Source organism: Amblyomma mixtum, chromosome 1 (genome assembly GCF_055824585.1).
Source record: "Amblyomma mixtum isolate Tamu chromosome 1, ASM5582458v1, whole genome shotgun sequence".
NCBI classification, from domain to species: domain Eukaryota; kingdom Metazoa; phylum Arthropoda; class Arachnida; order Ixodida; family Ixodidae; genus Amblyomma; species Amblyomma mixtum.
In genome coordinates, this window is record NC_143012.1 from 306,493,238 (window position 1) to 306,518,648 (window position 25,411).

The 25,411-nt window shown below is 48.6% G+C and overlaps 1 protein-coding gene across 3 annotated transcripts in view; it reads left to right on the plus strand.

The window, feature by feature from the left end:
• Positions 1 to 25,411, plus strand: part of LOC149372317 (scavenger receptor class B member 1-like) — a 55,448-nt gene that overhangs the window by 7,607 nt on the left and 22,430 nt on the right. Inside the window, exon 1 of one of the 3 annotated variants that reach the window (XM_089566781.1) lies at positions 699 to 895. The exons of 1 other annotated variant lie outside the window; for it this stretch is intronic. In XM_089566781.1, coding sequence (XP_089422907.1) covers positions 886 to 895 — 10 coding nt within the window. In that variant the 5' untranslated portion in view covers positions 699 to 885. Of the gene's footprint in view, positions 1 to 698; positions 896 to 17,714; positions 19,295 to 25,411 lie in introns of those variants that run through there. One more of the 3 variants, XM_089566782.1, reaches the window with a different exon arrangement.

Sequence of the window (25,411 nt, forward strand, 5' to 3'; positions counted from 1 at the left end):
ACCTAACAGCAATAGCTAAAGAGTTAGCTATTCTATATTCGTTAACCAATCAGCTGGTTAGCACGTCTTAGCTGTATTCTTATCTACTACACTGCTTACAATATACTATGTCGAAAAAAGCGCTCTTCTAACTTAAAAACTACTGTTAAAAATAGTTTTAAGTCTAAAGTGAAACACCCTGTATAGTATGTGTTGAGGCAATTTTCGGGAGGCGCCGCTCTTTCTTATTGGCCTGCTATGTGACGCCCTCGAACTGTGCGCACTTGAAATGCGGCCTCAGCTCAACACAGAAGCAAACACATCTCCCTTCCACGCCTTTCTGCTTCTTGTATGCACTATACGTTCTGCGAAAGCCCCGCCACGCTCAGTGGCGCAACACCCTGACCTTGGGGAGGCAACGATTGTCGCTAGTCTTTCCTCCGCGCCTACCTGCGTGGGGCACTTATTGGAAGTAATAATAAAAATAGAGAGAGAGGGGAAGAAGACACACATGCCAATTCATCGTTCACGTACGGGCGAGAAAGCGCGTGGCCGATCGCAACTGCGTCACAAGCTACTTTTCTTTTAACCCCTCCTCCTCCTTTTTCCCCTCTCACCGGTTCTTCGCGTTGCCGGTGGCTTCGCCACGATGTGTCTCCACCGGGAAGCGGTACGGGTTTTCAAGTTGGGTTTCGACCGAAGCGAGGAGGAGAACGTTGCCTCTCCCCCTTCTCCTGGAGATCTGTGGCCCCGGGTGAATTGTTTGCGTTATGTCGGCCGCTTTGAGAAGAGCAGCTGAGAAGCCAGATCAGACACCCGCCGCCGCCACTGGAATACGCGTGTGCCCCGGTTGTCAACCTTGTCGTTTCGTGCTTTGTGACTCGCCGGACAACACCGTTCTTGCCGATGAGTGAGGGTGAGTGTGGCGTTTGCTGCCGTCTCCTCCGGCTACGTTGTGGTTCGTCTTTTGCTTCTTCTGCGCCGACAAGTAATCTGAAGGAGAATAGAGCAGGGAACGGTGACAGCTTTCCAGTGCGTGCTCACTGCATTCGCACAAAGGGTTGTAACGTGCTGCACTTGATTGAGCTGCATGGATTTAACAGCGCTAAGACAACGGGCGGTCTGAAATAGATAAGAAGGGGTCTCGTTTGTGCATTTCTGTCTGTCCGCTGGCTTAGCTTTGTTAGAACTGTGCGAAACAGTGGGATGAATGTACAGTCTCTGTCAAAAGTATACAGCCCAAGGGGTCTGCTCTGAGTCCGTTCCACTTGCATATTCAGGGACCCTAATCTCACGAAGGGAGGAGGAAGTTAAGTTCTCAACCCTCCCAGGCTTGCGACTGTCAAATGCGCTTAAGGGCTCCGCTACACGGCTTGGAAGGAAACCGCTTGGGCTATATATTTTGAAAAAGACTGTACCTCTGCATCCGGAGCATCAGCCCCCAGTTGGCTGACTCCCGAGCGCTGAAGAATAACCTGCCATTCTTACTGTCGCGAGCCGATTTCACGTGCTGAAACGTACGGATAGTTTGGCGAAGGGCACAGGAAAACGTGATCTCGAAGGTACTTTATGAGCTGTGTTGCGATTTGTGTTCGAACGCTTCTCAGAGTTTGCCACGAACCGCGCTGGACGTGTGCGGAGTATGGGATCTGTTGGAATTTGCCGTAGTGGTCGTTTATTGCGTGCGAAAAACTACAAGCTACTCGATTCGGGGCCCCTTGAGTAGCTCGCACGTACTGCGCTAATGCTTCGCTCTCTTCGGATGCCGGTGAAGCAGGGGCGAGGAAGCGATCCGTGTTCAGACCCTTACAACAATTTTTTAGACAGTCCATATACTGTTCATAGACGTTTGTCTATAAAGCCTATAGTATATTTGTAGGCAGGTACTATAGACTACTATATAGACAATACAAATCCTATATATAGTCTATGGACAGTCTATAAATTTATGGCCATAAACTTTTAGTAGACTTGTGTCTATTGAATGTCTATAGACTATGGATAGACAAAAGGAAATATTTACTGGGAGGCAATAAAGTCAATAAAAGGCCGATAGAAAGTCTATAGACCATTTTTATGAGGGATATGTCTGCGCACGGAGACCTCAAGCGGAAAAAAACTGCATGTAGTCGCCGAGTGCCGCGGCGAAATGGACATCAGAGCTTTATGCCTTATCTTGTGGTTTCACGTGTCGTCCTCGCGAAGTGACACCACTGGAAGATTCGCCGCTAAAAGATACCGGAAGGCACTTGATTCAGTGACGGGAAGAAAAAACATAAACCTGCCGTCTTTAAAAAACAAACAAACAGATATATAGCTTCAATGATGTTGAATGAGCGGTTACAAGGCGTTGGAGGCGAACCTTCACGCCTCTTTTCATGCTCCTCTACAGCGATGAAACTGCAGACGACTGGTGTCTGAATGTTGAGATGGGATCAGGCGCAACATAATTGTAAAGGGAGGAATTTGTATGCCCCAAAGCTTTGCGAGGCACATGGTTGTAAGGTATGCCGCGGCAGAATGCTCCCGATTGGTTTAGATCACAGTGGATTCAAGCTGGTAAGAATTTCGGCACGCTGTTGATTTTACATTCAGCCTGCATCGAAATAATGAAATGCTCCACGTATACGGCTTCATGCTTACTAGCGTCACTGAAAGATTCATCCTTCAGTACAAAGAGAGGGGGGGGGGGGGGGATAAGCTGAATGGTTCCTCTGATTGCTTAATGAATATGTACTCTGCTGAGTCGTCGCGGCATTGAATAGTCTTCATACTGTTCGTGCATGTGGCGCAAGGTGTACACCAAAAAAAAGAGGTTAGAATTTTGTGCGCAAAAGCGCTTTATCATCCACACGAATATGACAACAGGGAGAGATTTTTTACTGCTTTAGCAGTAGGAGCGCCATTCCCGAAAACGGCGTGAACCGTGTGATGACTAAACCGTGGTCCCTGCCATCTCAGCGTCCCTAGCGGATTTCAGTGATACCAGCGCACTGCTACCAGTCCGCTGCTGTGGGTATCACGGAGCATTTCATTCCTGTAGGAAGAACTTCAACGAAACGCTGTGCGTTGCGGGTCATGCTGAGCGCGACTATAGCTGAGGCGGATTTAAGCTTTTTGTTACTTAGAGCGGTTTGCAGAAGGCAACTAAAACCATTTTAAAGCAGCAACAAAGAAAACATTCGATCAAAACAAAATCCGGCTGCGGTCGGAGGTGGTATTTCGAGAGAAATGCACACAATCCAGCAATGGTCGCAGGAGCATCGGTATACCAATCTATCGTACGTGCGCTGAAGGGCTAAACCAGAGGCTGCAAGCGGTGACTCGTTACAGCCAGCGTCTTCGCTTCAATGGACGCGGTTGTTGCTACGTGCGTCTGTACTTTCATTCTTTCCTCTTATATCCTTTAACTCTCCTCTATCTGCACATGGCAGTGGTTGTGGCTCAGCGCTAGCCAGTTGTCAGGCTCGTGCAATTTCTTTTTCATCCTTCCTTCATTCGCAACACCAACAACATATCTCCGTTCATGTAATATTTTAAATGACCTAACAAAAGGATGACATGTATTGTTCAGAAGGCCTTGAGCAGGCATCAACAAGCGTACATTGCTTGTGACGTCACAAATGCGATACTGTTCGTAGAAATCTCCTGAACTGAGGTCACGAAAACGGCCAGTTTAAAATTTATTGGTGCTAACACAAACAGCCGCGCGGCTATATAACCCGGAGGAAAGGAGGTTGACAGAGAAAACAAATTGCGATGATATATACATCGATAGTGAAAACCACAAATGTTGTCCTTTAAACGAAAGCATATATTGGAAGCGTTTAAACGACACCTCTTGGAGCGCTTAAATTGAACAATATTGATTTATGAATATTGCGGTGTTATGTTGTGCCAGTCTTTATTAAATAAATATAACACTTGCAAGGGAGCGTTGCTTTTCATCAGAGAGAGCACTGGAGAGAGCGTATACTATAATAAAACATGAACATTCCTGAAAAAAAAGAAAAACATTGTGCACATAACAAATCAGCGATATCTTGGTCACATGGTGGGATGCATTAAAAATTCCAGGGTCTCCGTGCAAGATTGCACTTTAGTTTTTTTTTGTGCGATTTTCAGTGCCAAAACAAAATTTAAAATCCTCCTTTCTTCGATTTTTCAGTGCTCAATGTACACAATATGAGGCACGGTATTTTAATACCCGCCATAATCTCATGACATGTTTTGGTCAAGGGTTGGTCCTTTTAAGAAATTCCTGCTTCGAAATTATGCCAGCGCTAAAGTTGGCGCTTGGGTATTGGCTGGAGGTCGGAAGATATTTCTTTCCGATATAAAGTAACGAATCACCGTAAAATAAAAAAGGCTGCTAGTAAATGATTTGTTCTTTTCTTTGCTTAGTACGTTGCCACTTTTCTTAGACTAGCGCTGAGGCTTCACCGATGAGACTATACACACTGCGTTCTAAAGCTGAGTTCCTCAAACTTATTCTGTGCCGAGTAAAACTCTCAGCGAACATCACTAGTCTTTCTGCGTATAAGCATACAACTGAATGATGTTTCAAGAGAATGTGATATACTGGAAATGCCCCTGACAAGCTGTGCAGTCGTGCGCCAAAACGTATACAGGAGACGACTGGAACTTGAGACACTCGAGTCAATGCCTTGATTTACTTACAAAGCACAGAAATAAAAGGATCCCTTGCGATTTATTTCTCGCGAACTGAAGTTCCCGCAAGACGCAAGATATAGCACGTTGTTTTGATTAATTTAATTATTGTTGTAATAAGACACTCCGGTTTGAGTATACCGCCGTCCATGCCGTTAATTACGCAAGTTAGAAGACAGAAGATGACGCGCTCATCTTGACCGCTTCAGGAGGAGAGCAGCCCGAACCGAGATGAGTTGTGGCTATGCCATCTAGACGAGGCCGTGAATTCGATATGATCACTTTGCAATCTCTCACCACATGCGGAGAACATGCTGCGTGCTCCAGGCGGAACTGTAAACGCGGGCAAGATATGCGATATGCGATAACAAAGTCTTCTTAAAGACACCGTGCGCACGGGAGGAAGTGCGTCTCTCCTGCGTCCGTTCATACGCAACCTAGCTCAGTGGCGCTATCTCGCCACTGGGTCTGCCGATATCGAGTTCGGATTTCAACAAAGGCGGGACGTAACGCGAGCTCGACGGCGCGCAGGCGTCATAAGACGTCGACGCCGCCTCCGCCTTCACCGAGCGCACAGGCAATTATATATAGCGCAGGCGGACGCTGAAGAGGTTTTAGCGCTGCTCAGTCGCGCCGCTGTCGACGTACACTTCGTGTCGCCTGTGGTCTAGCGGGGTCCTCACGCCGAGGGCCCGCCCCCGGCCCACCGCTGGCGGCCACGACCCCCAACGACGAGCCGGGCCCCAGCACCGCCTGGGCCTTTGTCTTCGAAGACGTAGCAAGCCCGCTGCTAGCAGGCGCGCCGTCGCAGACATGTATAGGTGAGAACGTCATAGTGGGGTTTCAAGAAGTGTAGTGCTTCTGTGGTCGGACAAAACTGAAAACGATGCGACAAATGATTCTTAAAGGAGCCTCCTAACCAGTGAAGCATACCTTATTGAATTGAGGTTGCGGCCAACATAACCTTGCTCCTGCCATGACTGTTGGCAGGTATACGCTTAGCAGGTGCAAGCCGTTTGACCGCAACGACTGACATGCGGACGACGTTTGGTCAGAGAGCCGTATCTGACAATAGTTGCCCTCCTATGCTGGTTTCCTAATCGAATCTACCCTCCACGGTGCTTTGTTGGCTATGACGTTTCACATTTTCGTTAGTTCGAACCCGCCCATGGCAGTCGCATTTCCTTGGAGGCGGACTGTAGAAACGACCATGTGTTGAGGTTTTCACAGAACATCAGGCGGTCAAAATTAGCCCGGTGTCCTCCACTTTACCGTGCCAATACAGACCCAGAGCACTGCTAGCTGTGGCACGTACTAGTATTCGTCGTCGAAACCACGTTCGGACATTGCGTTGAGATCGCGGTGAGCTCAGTGACAAGCGACAATACCAATATGACGGTGCAAACTTCTTGTACGACCAAGTAGTGACAATATCTCCAAGCCACTGATTCTAACTTGGACCCAGTTTCTCAACAATTTGCAAAGCGACCACAATGAACAGGCAAACACCAACGTCTCATGCGAAAGCGATTGGGCGTAGCGAGTCCGTCATACTCGTGAATAGGGAGACACAGATTAAGACGGCACGTAGCGGGTAACGTGTGGCCTCTTGCGAGACAACCAGACATTCGAGATCGTCGCATAGTAGAGGCCGAGTACCGCTTCTAATGCTACAAAGTGATAAGCACAGTGTACGAACGGCTGGCCATTGTGTGAAGCTCCGCGCATTGTATACCGCGGCTTTCCGCATTCAGACGCGCACAATAGTAGACACTTGTATCCTTTCGATGAGTCTATCAGACGTTGCTGGTTTGGAAAAAGTAGGTCTCCCAAGGCGTCTCAATATAGATCTACGACGTTGGAAACCTGTCTTTCCTGATGCTTTCTCGAGCCCAATCCGAATCTTGTAAGGTCGATGCTACCAGGCTTGCACGTTAAGATTTATTCGTTAAGATTTATTCGTTAAGATTTATTCGTTAAGATTTATTCGTTAAGGTTTATTCGTTAAGATTTATTCGTTAAGGTTTGCTCGTTAAGGTTTGCTCGTTAAGGTTTGCTCGTTAAGGTTTGCTCGGTAATGCTTATACGGTAATGCTTATACGGTAATGCTTATACGGTAATGCTTATACGGTAATGGTTATACGGTAATGGTTATACGGTAATGGTTATACGTTAAGTCTTATACGTTAAGTCTTATACGTTAAGTCTTATACGTTAAGTCTTATACGTTAAGTCTTATACGTTAAGTCTTATACGTTAAGTCTTATACGTTAAGTCTTATACGTTAAGTCTTATACGTTAAGGCTGACATATTTGGCTGCCTCGAGCGTTAAGGCTGATTCTGTAACGACATGACAGGCACGACACGCAAAGTTTCGTTCTCTGACGTCTAGTCCGGAGTAATTCTGGAGACCGACGTGGTTGATATGGTGGTGTCAACATCACACCCTGTGGTCGCATCCGCACTCGGCGGGCCGTCTCCCGTTGCGGCAGATTGGCGCACCCGTCAGAAGCCGCGAAGGCATCGCGCCAGCTTCCCGGTGATAGTGAACTCCGGTGGCACCAGGGGCGGGCGATTACAGGCAAGAGGACGCGCACTGCGGAAGACTTGGGTCACACTCATCCGTCGTTGCCAAGCCGGTCTCGGTTTTCTTCGGACTGCGCTTCCTCAAACGAGTGGTTTCACATTCTTCGGAGGCCCTAAGACGGGGCGCGGCCTAAACGCCACTTTTCTTGAAAGCAGTAAAGCTTGCGGTGAGGCAGCAATCTACACGAGTGCTTAATTAAACTGTTTCGAAATTCGCCTACGAGCCAAAGCAATACGGACCAACCCGCCTCTTCCGATTACACTATACTGCGACCCATGTGTTTTGTTGTCGCTGTTACAGATGCCGTATCTCAGTTCCCAACTAAATACCGGAACAAGTGTTGTCACTTTGATTTCCAGTGCAATTAGAAACGCCACGGGTGTTACTTTTTTTTTTTTTTGCAGAGTGGTACACTACTCTAAAATGACTAAAACACCAAAACAGCCAAAAGACCACAATGGTACGCAGCTCAGCATTCTTATATGCCGGTTGTTTCAATGAAGGAAAACCGGAATGCTCTAAAAAGTAAGCTTTTTTATCGAGACGGCATCTGCGGTGGTTTAATACTAGTGTTGTTGGATATTAGAAAACAGGTGAACTGATTTCGAATGGTTAGCTTTTTTACTACAGTTGCACTCTTGATTGCGGTTGAAAATTTGGAGCCGCGGCTATTAGAAATAGCCACACCACTTCTTAGGATTCGCTGAGTCGCTTGGGACGTTCAACCCCGCAAACCGTAACCGACTTTTTAAGATTTCGAAACCGCGACTTCCCTCTGCGCTATGGCTTAAAAGCGCGCTCCGTGCTCGCCCCAGTTCGCTGCTTCAGGCTCCAGTCCACAAAGTTCACGTGACACGCACTCCTATTGACTTCTATTGATTGACTATGACTTCTATTTATTGACGTCGCTGGGCGCACGCGCACCGAATACGCGCGCTTTTCGAATAGAGCACGCGAGGACAAACACTTGTCGCATAGCGCCTAGGGTAGCTGCGTTCTCGAAGTCCTAAAAAGTGGTTTGGCTATTACTAACGGCTCGCTACAAATTTCCGATTCCAATAGGTACAGATATGTACAACAGGTACAAATAGGGAAATTTCAAAGTTCCAATAGGTACTAAGTTAACTATTCGAATTTAGTTGACCAGCTTACTACAGTCGGATACAGCTCAATAATGAAGCAGCAGATGCCCCTCAAAGGAGGCCCTCATGCTAATGGCGTCGACGAATTTTTATGACGCTGCGAAATAATCTGATTGAGCCGTGGTACTCCCTTTTATCTTCCACCCCCTGCAACATCATGCTACAAGATTTAAGGAGAGTAATCACGACGTCATGAGAATCGGTCGACGCTATTGGCTTGAGTGCCTCCTTTCAGGGGCACTTTGGAGGTTCGGATATGAAATTGCGATCAAGGCTGCACAGCTGTGGTTTCTGTGATCTACCATTTTAACTGCAACCTGTCCCGCCTACGGCGTTCTCATCGCAGTCTCCAGATGCTCGTCAACTTTGGGTGAGTGACTTTCCGGAAGTGAAGCGTTGTACACCGTTTTGGAGGTCCAACAATTTGAACCAGCACTCCCAATAACAGCTGCTCTGAAAGCGCCCGCCGACAACAATGCCATAGGTCATCCATTCGACGTTGGCTTTCTCTGTAAATTTCATTCTGTTTGTTCCCTGGACGAGCTGAATCTACAACATCGTGTGCCAGGCGCGCAGCTGTTTCATAGAAATTGCAAAGGCCTGCCGCTGCTACGTCTTTGGGTGTAGGGTGAATACCCGGCTAATCTGTCTCCACGGACAAACTGGGAGAGGCAGCTGTGTTATCATAGCCCGTCGCACGAGGACCGCCCTGCTGAAAACAGCTGCGAGACTAGAGGTCATTAAGGTTCGTTCAGCCTTCCGATGGTACGGAATGGGCTATGTACTTAGGAAGGACACATCTGAAATCTGACGTTTGCTCCCTGAAATCTTATTGCGTCGTTTCCAAATGGCCTCCTGCTGGGATTTATATAAGCTTAGCGCATGTATAGCATCTGAACGGCGTACACGCTCGATCCGTGCATAAATGTTTTATGAAGTGAAAGAGGGTAAGGGAAGTAAAAAAAAATAAACGTACGCGAGCCTTCACGCAGTACATGTCATAACAAGCATTCTTTTTTCGCCTACAGTTCACTGTGTCGGGGAATAATTGAAATAGCAGTTTTTCTAATCACAAAATACAAGGGAGCCACACCATGTGTGTCTGAGAAAAGAAGAAAAAACAGTGCAAGCTTGACTTAATCAAATCAAGCCTATATCATTTGCTGATCTGCTCTCTATAAGATGCACTTCTATAAGGCCGGTGTGCACGATCGCTGCCTGTAGTCACGCTTCTCCTTATACACACATGACAAGGAGTAGAGAACAGCGCGGAGCAGGATATGATGCTGTATTTTGCAAGGGTGCTCTATCTATATACAGGCACACTTACAAGCAAAACTGGAGGGCGCATACTGTAGTATGAATATACGATCAAGAACGACAGCGCACATTACAGCGTGACATACGCTCATCATTTCCTATTGTCCGTAACGCACTGCCTTTGCAGCGATAAAAAGGTTTCCTTCGCACTGTACATGATAATGGTATCGCCGACGAAAAACATGCATTAGACGTGTATCAGGAGTTTAGCTATAGTTTTAACCTTTAAAACGGTAGGTGGGGCCGGGTGGGAGGTCATGAAAACTTGAACGGTTATGCGATGGAACTTGGTTGTCGTGATGGCTAACTGTGCCGCTACTTTAAACGGGTAGAGGGAAGGGCATAAATCGCTAATTCCAGGTCGAGGCATGCACACGGTCGCCGCAGACCGATTTGTTGCTCCACGTCAATGCGATGTCTTTCACCCTTTCTTATGAACAAACTCCTATCCCAGAGAACAAAATTTGTGCATTGTTGCAGATCGCATATACTCAATGCTTGAGGTTGAGTTGTGTATCGTCATTTTCACGTATGTCGTGTCGAACGGGGCTGCATCGTCCGTCTGGCTTGCGTAAACACAGGCCTTTCATTACGCCACATCCGTAAGCACACGAACTCAACTGTATGACAACTTCTGAGCTTGAACGCTTGTATAGGGCCGTGCTAAATATATATCCCCCAGGAGCGGCATAGTCACCCCCATATGCGGAAGGCCTTATATGACGGTGACCTCCTCCTTTAGAACACGATTCAGACCCGAACAACGTGGGGGCTTTCCCTGCCAACACAGTTTGTAATGAGAGGCGCGACACCACAAGTGCCGTAATAGGGGCGCTGAAGTCCCACATCTTCTCGCTGTGTCCCTTAGGGCTGTGGCCAATTCAGTGGCACTTCTCTGTACTAATACACACATCACTGCCATTTTGTTTTTTTTTTCTTTTTATTCTTCGCCGCCGAGGGTCGCAGGCTCTTTTGGCCAGGGTCACTATCCTGCGACAAGCGGCCTTTTGTGCGGCGATGTAAAGCCTTGACGTTGGAACTCCGCCACGCCTTTCGACCCTGGATTTCACTTCCTGAGCGCGTTGTAGGGAAATTTAGACCGAAGCGCCGAGTGAGACTGGGCTTGATCGTTGCTTTTTTTTCTTCCCTCGCCTCTCTCTTTCTTTCCTTTTCTCTATTTTACGCACAGATTTTAGCAGTTTATAGCGAGTGATGTAACAATAAGAAAATACTTTATTCTTTCTATCCCGCTGCTTGTACGGGGATCATTGTGGAAGTAATTTCGTTGCTCTCTGGTCACGGTGCAGTCCCTTCTAACTTTCCATTGCTTCACCTTATCTCTTTTCTTTTCATTCCTCCCCCATTTTTTCCCCACACTTTCACAAAAAAGCATGCATTGATCGAACACACATTAAAATATGATAGGCACCACACGAAAATATGGAGACTATGCAGCCTTCATACCGATGGTTCAAAAAGCATTCCCAGTCGGAAGCTATTGTTACAGGACGAATGAGAGAAAAAAATAGGGTGGCTTCAGTGCTCATCGGGTGGCTTCAGTGCTTATCAGGTTTGAGGCCAATTCCCCGCCGTGGGTATGTGCCATTAAGCCTGGGGATATCATCATCATCAGGTTTGACTACCGAATGTTATACGGAGTCGCAGCAGCCGTAGAAGAAACATTAAAGAAATATAAACCCTTGCTTTTCTTCTTTGAAATGATGCGTTGGTCATTATAGAATGCATGGATCACCGCGTGGTATTCGCTGACGACCGCTTAATAATTCCAATGGATTTACTCTTGGTGCTCTTTCGATTTCATCATCCGAACGACGGCGGTGACGTGTATACTTAGTTTCCAGGTCATGCGAGGCAAGAAAAATAACTGCGATGTATTCGATAATATGTATTTTAATTCACTGCAGCTCTAAAACCTGTGCAAAACCTGTATTCCCCTTCGTTTGGACGCGACCGACCATCGTCATCATCAGGCGTCGGGACTGAGGCGGCTGGGAGCAAGAAGTTAAGGGTGGCCCAACTTAGTAGCGTGAGCTACAATGGCCACAGTCTCGCAGTTTCGCGTGCTCCCTCCGTCGACCATACTGCGCATGCGCGATGAGCGCGTGACGTCACTGCGCACAGCTGGCGCGCCTCGCCGCGCGCGCTCGCCGCTGCTGCCGCCGGCGCAGAGCCACGTGACGTCACTGCCCACGCTACGTATATCCTGGCATAGCAGAGCAAAGCCACTGCGAACTTTTTTTTTTCTTGTATATAGTTACAAATATTCCCGATTCTGTCCCTTTTGCCTCTGGGTGCCGTAACCTGCTCACCTGTTAATGCAACCTTGATTGCAGGAAAAGGACCGGGACGCTCCGACACCGCGGGAAGCGATGAGCTCCGCTCGCTCAGTAGTTTTAGCAGCGAGCGGGTAGAGCCACCTCGGCAGAAACGTACTTCCTCGAGGCGCTGTGTTCCAGCTATTGTCTTTGGCCATTTGATGGGACCGGCAAGCGTAGGAGATATATTGCCGTTTCTTCCTCGCCTCACGTGATCTAGACACCAACTAACGTCACAGCCATCGTTCGATTGACGAAACCGAAACAGAATCAAGAAGTAATCTATCTATATATATTTTTAGCGGTCGTAAGAAAATGCCGCGGGGTGGTATATGCTTACTAACGTCTAAACCATCATTTGAAAGAAGAAAACAAGCAAGCAAAAATTTGGTGTCTGTACTCCTTTGAAGAAAATGTTGAAGACATTCCTTAAGCGTAATCACAGCACTACATTACAAAAATTGCGACCAGACTCCTTAACCGGAGACGTCACACACAGTGTAATACAGCCGATAAACAAGGACAGATATTGCTTCTCCGGGGGTAGCTTCCTGTCCCACCCTACACCGCCCTATTTATCGCTCACAACGCACGCTGGATTTTACGCTATCGTGTTAATAGAGCTGATGCACTTTGCGCCGATGCCCGTCACGCTAAAATAAAACACGTAAACATGCTTCATATAAACTTGATGAAGTTTATGCAGAGTAAAGTGAGAGCTAAATGGCAGGCTTCGTGGGGTAACGAAGAAAATAACAAACTACAACTCGTTAAGCCGATCATCGAGGAATGGAAGTCATGCAGTCATCAAGAACGCTTCATAAAAGTAATTTATGACGGCTTCGCATTACAGCTAAATAAGCAGCTGAGGTTAATAATCATGCACAGTGCACATAACACTTTTGAGCTTCTTACGTCCGTTTTTGCAACAGTAAGAGTTTGGGAGGGACTTTTCCTGGGTCGCTGACCTATTAGTATGATGTCACCGAAAACTACCGCTTTCACTTTTCACCCAAGGACGTCGTTGTTTACTCGACCTGAGCCAAGGACATGGGAGGGGGGGGGGATACAAACAAGAGTCAACAGCAGGTACTTCTGCACTGGCTCTTCATGTTTAATGTTGCTTCCCTCGAGGTGCGCACGCGCCTATTTATTTTTCTTTACTTCCGCTGCAGTGCTCACTATAGCTGGTTCGTGTAAGCGTCACAGTTCGATGGCTCCGTGGAGCTGGCAGGTAGAGATTCGCACGTCACGAGCCGAGGGCGACCGCCAACGCGGACGAAAAGAATAGAGCTGAATCTCATTACGCGCACGAGTCGGAGTCTCCGAAGTGACGAGTCATCCCACCTTGAGTCAGGAGACGCCGCCGCCGACCCCTGAGCCGTGACCGTGTTTGTACCGCGCGAGATGCATATTAATAGCGACGTCTTGAACCGAGAGGATGTCGTCTACGCGGCGACATTTCCACCCTGGGTGATTTACAAGCGCCTGATGGCTACCCTAAAGACACCTCCTTGAGGGTCAAATCCGTGTTTTTTTTTTCTTTTTCTGCATTTAAAGCTGACAATTGCGCTATAATAATTGCGATAAAAACTGTCATGGATAGCGCCCAAGTTCAAACTCAAATGCTGCGGGCCTCATTCTGTTTTGTTCCAACAAAGCATTTTTTTGCGCTTAGAAAGTAAGTTACTAGAGCTGAATTGAGTTGCTAAATAAAATAAAAACTAAAAGTAAAGCGTCGCTCTACGGGAAGGGGGGTGGAGAGGAGGACTTAGCGTGGCCTACAGAACACGTGCGATTGGGTTACTTTTTATACAGAATATCTCAGTGGAAAACAGTGCATGTAGGACTTGACTGAAAAGCTGGATGATCGAGCCGCCGTGACGGCATGCATATCGACAGAGTCGCAAAAACAAAAAAAAAACTAAAGAACACCAACTGGCCTAAATCAATCCGGCCCTCTCCAATGCATGTATGCTGGGCGTGCTTCGTGAGTCATAACTCGCTGCATTGTTTTGGTGCACAAAAATGCGTCAATCAAGCATACATGATGTGATTCCTACGACGTATTTCTTTATTGCTGCACTCTGGGCAACAGGAAAACTTGTTGCCACCAAATTACACTTGGGAACACGAAAACGAATTCGACCGATAATCTTCGTGTCTTAGAAAAACACCAGGTCACGATATGAGTTCTCTACTTGGCACGTTGGATGGAGCAGCAACTTCATTTCCGCTCCACAAATGATTGCTTTCGACCGCATGTTGGCTGGCAGGTCCACTAGTTTCAGTTCAAAGAATGAACTTTTCTTGAGTGGTACTTCCCTCCGAACGCGTTTTCGCCCCCTATTTCCTGGACGAAAGAATAAGAAGGCATGCACATTGCTCGAGGAAAGCTGGCTTCTTTTTGACTCCGAGCGGACTATTGTGCCCTGACATTGCCACAATTTCCGAGGCGGAAGTCGCCCTGAGGAAACGATCGTGGATGCCTGGAATATGGGCTCGCGTGACCCACTTATATGCCTTCTCCTTCTCTCTCCCTTCAAAAAAGAAAGAGGGAGAGAAAAGAATAACAGGCTGTTTCTGGCGTAACCAACCTCCGCGTTTCCTTAGTAACGACTTTTGTCTCAGGTGTTCCTGGAGTGCCCGCTACTCGGCGCCCAGAACTCGAAACAATACATCTTCCACATGTCACCAGCACAGCTGGAGAGTCGTAACTATACCTGATATTTCGAAACATGCTGCCTCTTTAGCATGTAACACTTAGACGTACAAAAGAACTGTCCTGGGCGTTTCAGCAGCCTATAACTTTCATGTGAGGCTTAAGTGGGTGTTTTTGCTTTGAAGCCATTCTTGCTTAATTTTAATGGCTCGTTTCCCCACATCGCCATCGCTATCACTGCAGCCGAGTTGAGTCCAGTGCGGGACAAAGTTCTGTTCTCTCGTCCCACTGGATTCTCTGAACGAACCAAATTGAGAATGCTCGAAATTATTAGAAACTTGTCGCATATATTTTGAACTTTTAGAATAGTTTTCGAGCAATTGGCACGTGGAAGCGCACTAGCTTAGGTTTATGCCAGGACTGTATCGGAAACAGAACCCACTCCGTTGGCTCTCACAGTGCTCCCGTATTCGGTCTTCGGAGGAAAGAGGTTTTAACGCTGCGACGCGATTCATTCATGTAGCGGCGTTCATACTGCTCATATACATGACCTCCAAGATTGGGCGACACTGCAGAGTTCAGCCAGGTTTTGCAAACTCTGCCGCTACGCAGGGGCGGATTTGTTTGTTTGTGTTTGTTTGTATCCTTAAAGGTTCCGGGTATGGGGCTTTACCTGAATGATGGGCATGACAAGATGATGGCTTCGATCATTTTCTTGAATTGGATGAAGTCGATAAGGTATGCGGCTTCAAATGGTAGATATTTCCATTCCCGAGGTGATTTGACAAAAATAGATCGGATCAGCAGCAGTTCTTGCAGGGGGAGGAAGTACAAAACTGTGCCAATTTTGGCTGGAGAGACAATGTGCTGGTGAGAGGACGGATGCTTCCAAAGATGAATGATAAAAAGTATGGAACAGGTGGAATCGAAAAATTTTCAGTCGCGCTTTTCTTATTTATTTAAGGGGGAGGGGGAGCTGCACAAGGGAGAAATTTCACGGGAAAATGACGAAAAGTCGACGACATACGTGCATGGTGCAAATGTGACCTCCCCCTTTAACTGCCCCCTCCAAGGGTGCACACATGAAGCCGCCCCTGCCGCGATGCCCGATTCCGGAGGTCATGGCTCATAGCTCACGACCCTGCCATCTATTTAGATATGGCGTGGCGGTCACAGACCAGTGTTGTGCCCCACCGCGGTGGCTCAGTGGTTACGGCGCTCGGCTGCTGGCCCGAAGGACGCGGGTTCGATCCCGGCCGCGGCGGCTGAATTTCGATGAAGGCGAAATTCTCGAGACCCGTGCACTGTGCGATGTCAGCGCACGTTAAAGAACCCCAGGTGGTCGAAATTTCCGGAGCCCTCCACTACGGCGTCCCTCATAGCCTGAGTCGCTTTGGGACGTTAAACTCTAATAAACCAAGACCAGTGTTGCGTCTTTTGACACCTCTAACTCCATGTGTTGCAGCGCACTACTGTAGCGCCACGGCTATACGTCTTTTCTGTTCTCGCTTGCAAGTAAAGTCGTGAATATTCGTACGCATATTCGATTCGTATCTGATTTCATTTTTAGGTATACTAATCTTATTCAAATTGGGTATGAAAAAGTATTATCCTGCTGCCTTTGATTACGTTTTTTTTTTTCATCCACTCTGTTACCTTGTATAATGAACTAACGGCTGTCAATTCTGCGCACTCCGTATGCTGCCCAAGCAAATCCATTTCCTGCTCCTCATCTAAGCTCAAACATACCCAACTTTGCTGTCTAATCCGCTCTGCATTCCTTTATCTCAAAGTTACGCCCAATCATTTCCCTTTCCATCGCCTCCCCTAAATATTCATATCTGTAACCGTACTCGAATACAGTTGAAGCCACGGCTGAAACGGAGCTGCAGTATGCGCACTAATCCGTCCCTGGTCAAGAAAAACCCGGAGGAAATCATTTATTTGCTCGGTGGAATCTAACGCACGGAACCGGTTTCTGTGCGTTCAGGCGTACGCAACACCCGACGCGCGATTCAGTTTATTTTTACGCCCAGCTTTCCTTGTGTAGTGACATGTGGCCCTTCACAGTCGTCGCAAGAGCCGTGCAGCCCACGTAACCTTGTGCCAATAAGGCCCGAATAGCTTTCTTTCGGGTCGCGATGAGCACATCGCCCATTTCTGTGAGCGTGTCTGCAGTATGCAACGACGAGGGAAGGTGCGGGCCAAGGTCGCGAGTGCCGCTGCCTGGCTGTCGGCCTTTTGTGTCACGTCCCGCACGCGACAGGCTGTCTGTCACGCCCAAATGAAAAAGGGAAACGTAACTTTCTGGAGAATGAGGGTAATGCTTGACGGTTCGGCGCTTTTACTGTATACACCAACGCGTGCGCACGTCGAAGCCGATTTTTTTTTTTCTGGAAGCAAAAAAAAACGGAAAGGAACAGAAGCTAGCATGTCGAAAAACCCTGTTGGTGGTGTTATGCCTGCTAAAACATTGTTTCATGTGCGTTGACTATCAAAGTTTTGAGGTTCGCTGGCCTCTTCACCACCGATTATCATCCGAGTGTGTCCTTTTGTCACGCACACAAAAAAAGATGTATGCCGCCGCAGTGGCTCAGTGGTTATGGCGCTCGGCTGCTGACCCGAAAGACGCGGGTTCGATCCCGGCTGTGGCAATCGCATTTCGATGGAGGCGGAATTCTAGAGGCCCGTGTACTGTGCGGTAGCATGCAGTGAACGTTAAAGAACCCCAGGTGGTCGAAATATCCGGAGCCCTTCACTACAGCGTCCGTCATAGCCTTAGTCGCTTTAGGACGTTAAACCCCCACAACCAAACAAACCATACCAAACCAAAAAAAAAAAAAAATTCATGATCGTTTTAACATCGGGTGATCCGCTTCCGCAAGGGGATATGTGCGCATGCGGAGATGTCCCCGAGGTGTGGGCTCGAGCGCACACCTGGTTCCCCACGCAAGAGGATAAAAGTAGGGGAATGCAGTCGTGCTATGTTAAAGGGGTGAGTGACTCCCCTCATGAGGTAAATAGGCTGGCAGCGTTGTTCTCCAGAAAGTTACCCGATTAGTAGCATGTAAACGAAGGACTGTTTTTCTTTGTTGTTTTTTGCGTCATCCGAAAGACAGCATTGTCCATAGTGGACAATAATTTCAGTTCAGTTTACAAAAGGAAGAAGAATGTTTAGAAAAACATAGGAAATTTCTTGCCCCTCGGCCATTCCGGCGCTCGTAGTCATCTTCCTAAACGCCTCTTCCAGCCCATCCATGACGTGCTTGCAGACGTGATCCGCATAGTGTCTGCCGGGGACTCCAGGCAAATTATTGCTCTCTCCATGCCACGATCACAAGCCAGGAGTGGACAATCTGCTTGAAAACCTGCCGCATGCAAACATAAAAAGGTGGATGCTGTTGTTCAGCTGCTACGGCTCGCCCCATTTTCTCGCGCCCTTCTCCTACCTCGTCTATTTCACGTCTGCCACCTTAAATAAGCGACAAACAGGCTATAACGGCCAAAACAACAATATTACGATGGCTGCTGCTGTAAAGAAGCTAGAAGCCCGTCTTCTTTGGTGAAGGGAAAGACGGTACGCAGGGCATTTTGTTTCCACCAGGGGTGTAAAACAGCAAGCACAATGCCCTGGACGCCTGGTCACCAAGGGGGAGGTGAAGAACCCTGCCAAGAGGCACCTTTCGCGTTTCCAGAATAGATTCCACCCCTCTCCTCTCGCGCCCTCTTGCTACGATGCCTCTGCCTCACGTTGTGGCTCTTGGCCTGAGCAGGACTCCCTCCTGCAACTGCAGCGCTTGTCTTCACTGACCCCTCCCCCTCTCGCCACTGTTCGCAGTATGCAGCGCGCTGCTGGCCGAGACAGTCGCATTCGCTTCCTCCTCTTGGCATCTGCAAATAACCCCCCTCCTGTGGCTCGACCCCCCTTCGGCAGCGCTCTGCCTTCCGAGGAGGCTTTTGGGGCTGATCCACACAGCTTCCTCCTCCCCTCCTTGCACCCCCCCTGTCGGTGACGTCGGCCCTCCGCCAAGACGGTCTTCCCAGGAGAGGAGGGCACCTCGTACGGTCCGCGCCCTTTCCAGGCCCCCGCGCCGACGGCCCGACCGCTGCCGGCTCCCCGGTTCCTTCGGCGACGGGCGACCCATTTTCCAAACTGCCGCCGCCGCTGCCAAGTAGTACGTTCAGCATCGTGGCCCGCTGAACGAGACAACCCAGTTCCCGAACGCGCCTTCCCCCCTCTCCCTCCCACCGCTGCCTTCGGCCGCGTTCTCCTCCTTCGTGGCTGCCGAAAAAGTTGGCCCCCCCTCTTCCCACCTCATTCGGTCCCCGGCCGCACCATGGCCGGTGCTGTGCGCTGCTCCTCACGGTATCCTGGCGATACGCGGCCTCCCTGTCCGGCCCCCTAATGGTGACCCGCGGCTTGCACCGCTTGCGTCGTGTCTACACCGTTCCGCACATCTGTGCCACCTCCGGATAACCTCCGTCTGTGGTGCCATCGCGGTGTTGGTTGGTTTCGGCCGAGTGATACAGTGTAGCCTTCGGACGTCGAAAAGTGTCTTCTCCTTGGATTTCCTGCGGCCGGTGCTGACCCGAACGGTGAGGAGGTTTAGCTCGTGTCGCCAGGAATGCCGCTGATGTCACCTTCACGAATAAGCTTGCCGTTTTTAGTGTGGGTGAATAAAAATCCAGGCATCGCTCAAGGTTAACCTCGTTATATGTTTGCTTTTTATTTGAGCTCCTCTCTTCTGGGGTTGCTTACGCGGGAGGGCCTGATAAGTACTTAACTGCCATGCTTCCATATTTGTTGCATTAAGTTTTCGTGGTTCACCTCAACTCGGTGTCACTTATGGTACTGTACGTACGTCAAACAGTGGCGTCTTTCCCACCCTCGCGGAGCGCTTATAGGAATATAAAGTAAAGCGTGCTTATCTGTGCGTGTGTACGAACACCGCGCCCATGCCATCGCAGACAGAACCCAATCGGCGCCCGTTGTCTGGCAGATAACGACTGGGCACTGTTTGACGCGAATCGGTGTGCTGTGGCTCCATGGGCCATTGTCCACCACGTGCCTTGACATTTCCTTTGTATTTCCTTTTACTATTCTTCTAATTACTAACCTTGCACAAACCGGAGGGCGTCTGCGGAGTTAATTGCGAGCTTCCGGCGTTGCATCAATCGGCACTTGCGGTTCGCTGCCGCCGTCGTGTGCTGCGAGTGATGTCGAAGACACGCGACCGGGCACAGCAATTCGCTCGTACTTTTCCTGTCATTGTGCTCGAAACCCTCGTAGCCTCTCCCGCGAAGAATGTGGCCGCGGGTGCGGAACGTGGCTTCTTTTTCCCACTACCACGTGCATCGTAGCCGGGACAGTGGAGCGATCGCTATCTGCGTTACGTAGAACCTCCTCCCCCACTACGTACGTGCTGTCGGCGTGGCCTGCTATTGAGATTTACGTAACCACGCGACGCCGATGTTGACACCTTCGACCTCAATGCGCCATAGTTCAGAGCCCATCGTACCCCCATCTGCTATTTGGCTGTGCATGCTATGACGGCCGTGATCTGCACTGCATGAAACTGCATGCGTGGTATTTCAATGTCATCATTACTGATGCGTTGGGTTTCCCTCCCAAGGAGGCCCAATGTGTGGAATACTGACCCCGAATGGCTGTGTACTATATTCTTGTTGTACTTTTTTTTGTTTAAGGTATGGCGCATTTTCTGTTGGCTACTTTGTCACGAGTAATAATTCAGACCATCGGTTCTCCCGAGAAGGCTTTGCTTTTACGTCACCTTTCTTCCGATGTATTTGAAATTATTTGCAGCGATTACTTGGACTTGCCACTTTCAGCGTGTGAAGAAAATACGTCGACAGCCTGTCACGACCTTGTTGGGTATCTTTCATGTTTATCGCTGTCAGAACCACGACCTACATACTTTCTGTACAAATCCAAGGTCGCACAGAACAATGCATTTCTAAACACAGCGACTACAAAGCAGATTTTGTACAGGTTTGATGCTCTGACGCTTCAGTTATTTAAGCTTATGGCCGTTTCGTTTTCTGGTAGCCACATCATAGAGCTTGCTTCGAGCTCGGTACGTAGGGGCCGCCACTGCCGTTCTGTTCATGCGTTCGGACTGCCGGGTCAGCTGCGAATATCGGTCATCGCGTGCCATCTTTTTCCTCGATGGCCCCCGTGCGTTTCGGCCTTTGTTGCCTCGTGGATTGGCGTGAACATTTTCGTCCCTCGTTTAATTATGCTGCTGTCCCGATTGATTACACCACACAATTTCGCTTACACTTTATTTGTACCCAAATTCTTTAGCATTATGAGAAGAAAAAAAGACAAAACAAGCGGCATGATAACAGGGAGTATACGTTGTCTCTCCCAACATCCGCCATTTGTAAAAAAGAATGACTGCCGAGGTGGCTCAGTGTTTACGGCGCTCGGCTGCTGACCCGTAAGACGCGGGTTCAATCCCGGCCGCGGAGGTCGAATATCGATGGAGGATAAATTCTAGAGGCCTGTGTACTGTGCGATGTCAGTGCACGTTAAAGAACCCCAGGTGGTCGAAATTTCCGGAGCCCTTCACTACGGCGTCCCTCATAGCCTGAGTTGCTTTGGGACGTTAAACCCCAGTAACCAATACCCAAACGGAATGAGCAACGTGTTCAGGATAACTTCAGTCCAGTTCGCCGCCGATTAGAGTTTTGAGATTGGTTTGAGCCGAGATGTTGAGTATACAGAAAGATACTCAAGGGCAAGTTACATTCATGATAATGACGGTGATACATTATGTAAATTTTCAGGCTCAGATGCTAGTTTCTCATTCGAACCCCCAGAACATGCCTGTGTTATAAATACGTGCACTGTACGTATCCATCCACCTTTCGCGAGTTTAATCTAACGCGACTGCATAAGCATTTCTACCAGCTGTATCTTGTTCGCAGTGAATTCTGTCCAAATAAAACTATTAACTTACAATATTGAAGAACACTACGTTAAGTGCCAAAATTATGAGCAGTTTTTTTCTCCATTAGCGCGCTTGCTAGCTTTTGGTCATCGCACTCCAAAACAAAAAAAAAAAGGTTGTGATGAAAAGTGAAACAGCATTGAGGTATTCACTGCACCTAGTGTTCTTTGAGGAACATGTTTACTATTCTACTGTGTCCTTAGTACAAGGTCAGATTAGGAAAGCTTGTTCAGTTATTGTAAATAACAGTGAGCATGTTTATCTGCAGTATCTGCAGTTATCTGCATCACGCCTGCTGGTTCGTTAACCTCGCTACTCAGGCGCCAGTTTAAGCGGATGATTAGAAGGACAGAAAGCTGGGCTGGTTGGTTTCTTTTATCCATTGCAAACACAGCGAGCAAAAAACGACGAGGACGGAACGAAAGTGCTCGCGTTGTCTTGTTCGTTCCGTATTCCTGTTTCTCGCGCAGTTTCTATAATGGATCAGCGGATGTGTTCACCACGTATCAATCCTGCCCAACTCGATGGCTCTGCGCTTCCTGTCTGCCATTTCCCGTCTTTTGTTTCCCGTCTGCTATTTCACAAAACCTTCCTCTGTTGATACGAGTCGCTATCAGTTCAACCGAACAATATGTTGTAGCAATGTAGCATAGTGGGCGAGTTGGTGTTGCATCTTGAGCGCTTGTACATGTCTTTCCTTTCCTTGGTCCCTCGTTCTATTTGCCCTGTATCGTTGTTATCAGAGCAGTATGGTGCCAGCCTTCGTGTGGTCCATACACGAATATTTCACGAACATAGCAACTCAGTTGATGTTAGCGTAAGTGGGCGAGCTGAATGGCGGTCTTTAAATCCACGAAATTTCTCCAAGCCCGCACTTTAGGTTCTCAGGACAATGCTATAGATAAACCAGATAATCATCGGCATTAGCAGCTTTGTTGGCAAGAAGATTAGGCCCACTCTTTTTGAAAAAAACGCCTTGCAAGGGCGGAGGTCAGCACGCGCCGAGAGAAACCGGGTGGAGGGAATGGACGACGAATTTCTTCCTCCATGACGAAGAGGCCTTGGCTCCGTCCAGGGTTGCTAGCAGGGGCGACCCTGAAGACGTGCAGCGTTTCCATCAGAGGCTGACGGCACCGGCAGAAAATGGAAAGGGCGCCTCACGACGCGGGAGGTGGCGCGGCTATTTCGGGTGCGCGACCACGACGGACACGCACCACGTGCCACCCCTGGCTCTGCTTATTAGTCACACTGTAGCCACAACGGGGAAACACTTCCGGCTGAGTTATTTAGAGCCCTCGCTGCCTTTTTCATTCCTTTTCCTCATTCTTTTTTTTTATTTCTTAGTTATTTTTTGTTCAATGTGCGGCACACTGACCCTGTACGACTGCCCTGGACTTTATTCTTAAGCTTCGCTTTTTTTTTTTTTTTGCCCATGGTATGGCGCATTGACCCTGAAATGCTGCGCCATTGGAAGGGTTTCGGGGTTGTGTTTGTTATTGTTGTAAGCTATGCAGTGTTTAAGCACTGAGCCTGAAGCACTAACTCTTCTGCTGCATTTGCAGTATGCACGCCCGAAGCCACTCTTGCAAGCATTGCTGCAACTAGTGGAGAAGTTCTGTCTTTGCTTCTCAAGAGCTGTGTTTATCGACAGGCCGGTTTTTTCCGAGCACTAGAGGAGATATGTGAATGCCTTTAACAGATCCGTGACTCATCACTCAGCTTCAGATCAGCTGTTTGGATAAGGCTGTCAAGAGGCGTGTGAAAGCCTTGCCGACGGACGCTCCGTCGTGTCCTTGAACGTGAAACCGCTCCTCTGCAACTCCGGCGGATAAAAACGCGATCTAGCGCCGCGTTCTGCAGCCGAGAGCGTTGCTGCGGCATTTCCTCGTGTTCTAGGTCACCTTCGGGGATGGCCGTAATGTGAGCTTGATAGGACTGCTTCCCTCTGCATACTTTCGCGGTGTACAGCCGCTGGCGGATCCTGTAGCCTGCCATACTTCCGCGTACTGCGGGTTTATTAGAGTGTTGAAGGTCACAGAACACACGGGAACGCCTCTGTACTCTCATAACTCGGTATTTTAGAGTTTCTCCGTGTGTCAGTGACATGAACGAGACGCTGAGCCACCGTCTATCTCATGGAGGCGCTGTTCAACCATTTCGCCGATTCGGTGGCTCGTTGCCCATGTGAATAATATTGCAGTAGGGTATTTTGGTTATCTGCTGTATTATTTGAGTAAACATATTGATATACGCGGTGTTTTTTCATCATACGCGAAATGTTTTACCATGTATACGGTTTGTCATTACGGCGCAATCTTCACTGATATGACGTCACCGCAGGTGATCCGTAGGCGAATTCGACTACCCTATATGACGATGGATGTTCCCAGAAGTCGCCTCATCGGGCTGAGTAGCCACGCCTCACCGAAACATTTATTGTTCTTGCACGATGCACACGATTTGCCATTACGGCGCACGCTTCACTGATATGACGTCACCGCAGGTGATCCGTAGGCAAATTCGACTACCCTATGCGACGATGAACGTTCCCAGAAATCGCCTCATCGGGCTGAGTAGCCACGCCTCACCGAAACGTTTATTGTTCTTGCACGATGCACGAATGAGCACGAATTAAGATTCTTTGTTCGGCATCACTTCGCTTTACTTGACAATTGTTTTTTTTTTCTACTTGCTCTTTGGCCTCTTTGTGGTCCCTTCCGTCCTAACACTTATTCCCTGGCTCAATGATGCGCCATAATCATCCGCACCTGATGAAAGGAATCGTGCTTTTGCACCTTTCAGCGCTGGATTTACGTACGCGCACAAAGGTGAAGAAACTACGGGAGGAACATTTCTCATGATTTGCCTGAATCCATCCCTTTTTCACCTTAGCTTACTCCTAAGAAAAAATTCACTGGTAGACGTTTCATGTTTTTTACATCTTTGAAAAAGTAAAACAAGCTATAACACTTCAAATCATTCTGCTCTTGGCCACAAAGCAGACAAAATCAACCTTGCGTTTGGTGCATGTTGGCCTTAGTTTCCTATGTGTCATAAAACGCAACGCAACGCAATGCTGGAGGAGCGTGTGCATGAGCCCGACAGCCGTACTGGTCTCCGCCAAGAGGTCGGGATACCATGGACCGGGCAGGGGTGAACGTGCGGCTGATCCTAAGCGGCTTCGAGTCCACGTTCTCCGGTCTGCCGCTCTTTCCCTTCCGCGCGCTCTGCTGCCTGGTCGGGCGTCACAGTAGCTGCCCGGATAACCACCGGGCAACGGCGACAGGACGATCCCCTTCCGCGTAGCGCATGAGCGCGGCTTCCCCCGCTTCTTCCGCCCTGCCAGCGTGTCTCACGCATCTCAAGAAAGCGTGCCGACGACTCGATCCACTTGCGGGCCTCTTCACTTGACGCGTGCACGCCCTCAGCTGTCCGAAAAGAGAGCGCGACCTCGGTAGCGCGTGGTTCGTGCAGGTCAGTCGAGAAAACAACACGCTGCAAACTTCGATGCTGCGTGTGGTGCCGAAGTCGTGCCCCACACTCTATAAACACGAAAGGAATAAAATTGCAGTAAGCTCTCTTCTAGCTCACTCCTTTTAAGGGGCAGGGTGTGCTGCCGCAGCCCTGGGTTAACTTCCACCACTAAAATTATGGAATACTTGAGGTTGGCAACGGAGACAAATTCCCTCTTCAGAACAAGTGAAGTTCTAGTAGTTACGAAGTTTTTAACCAAAATTTC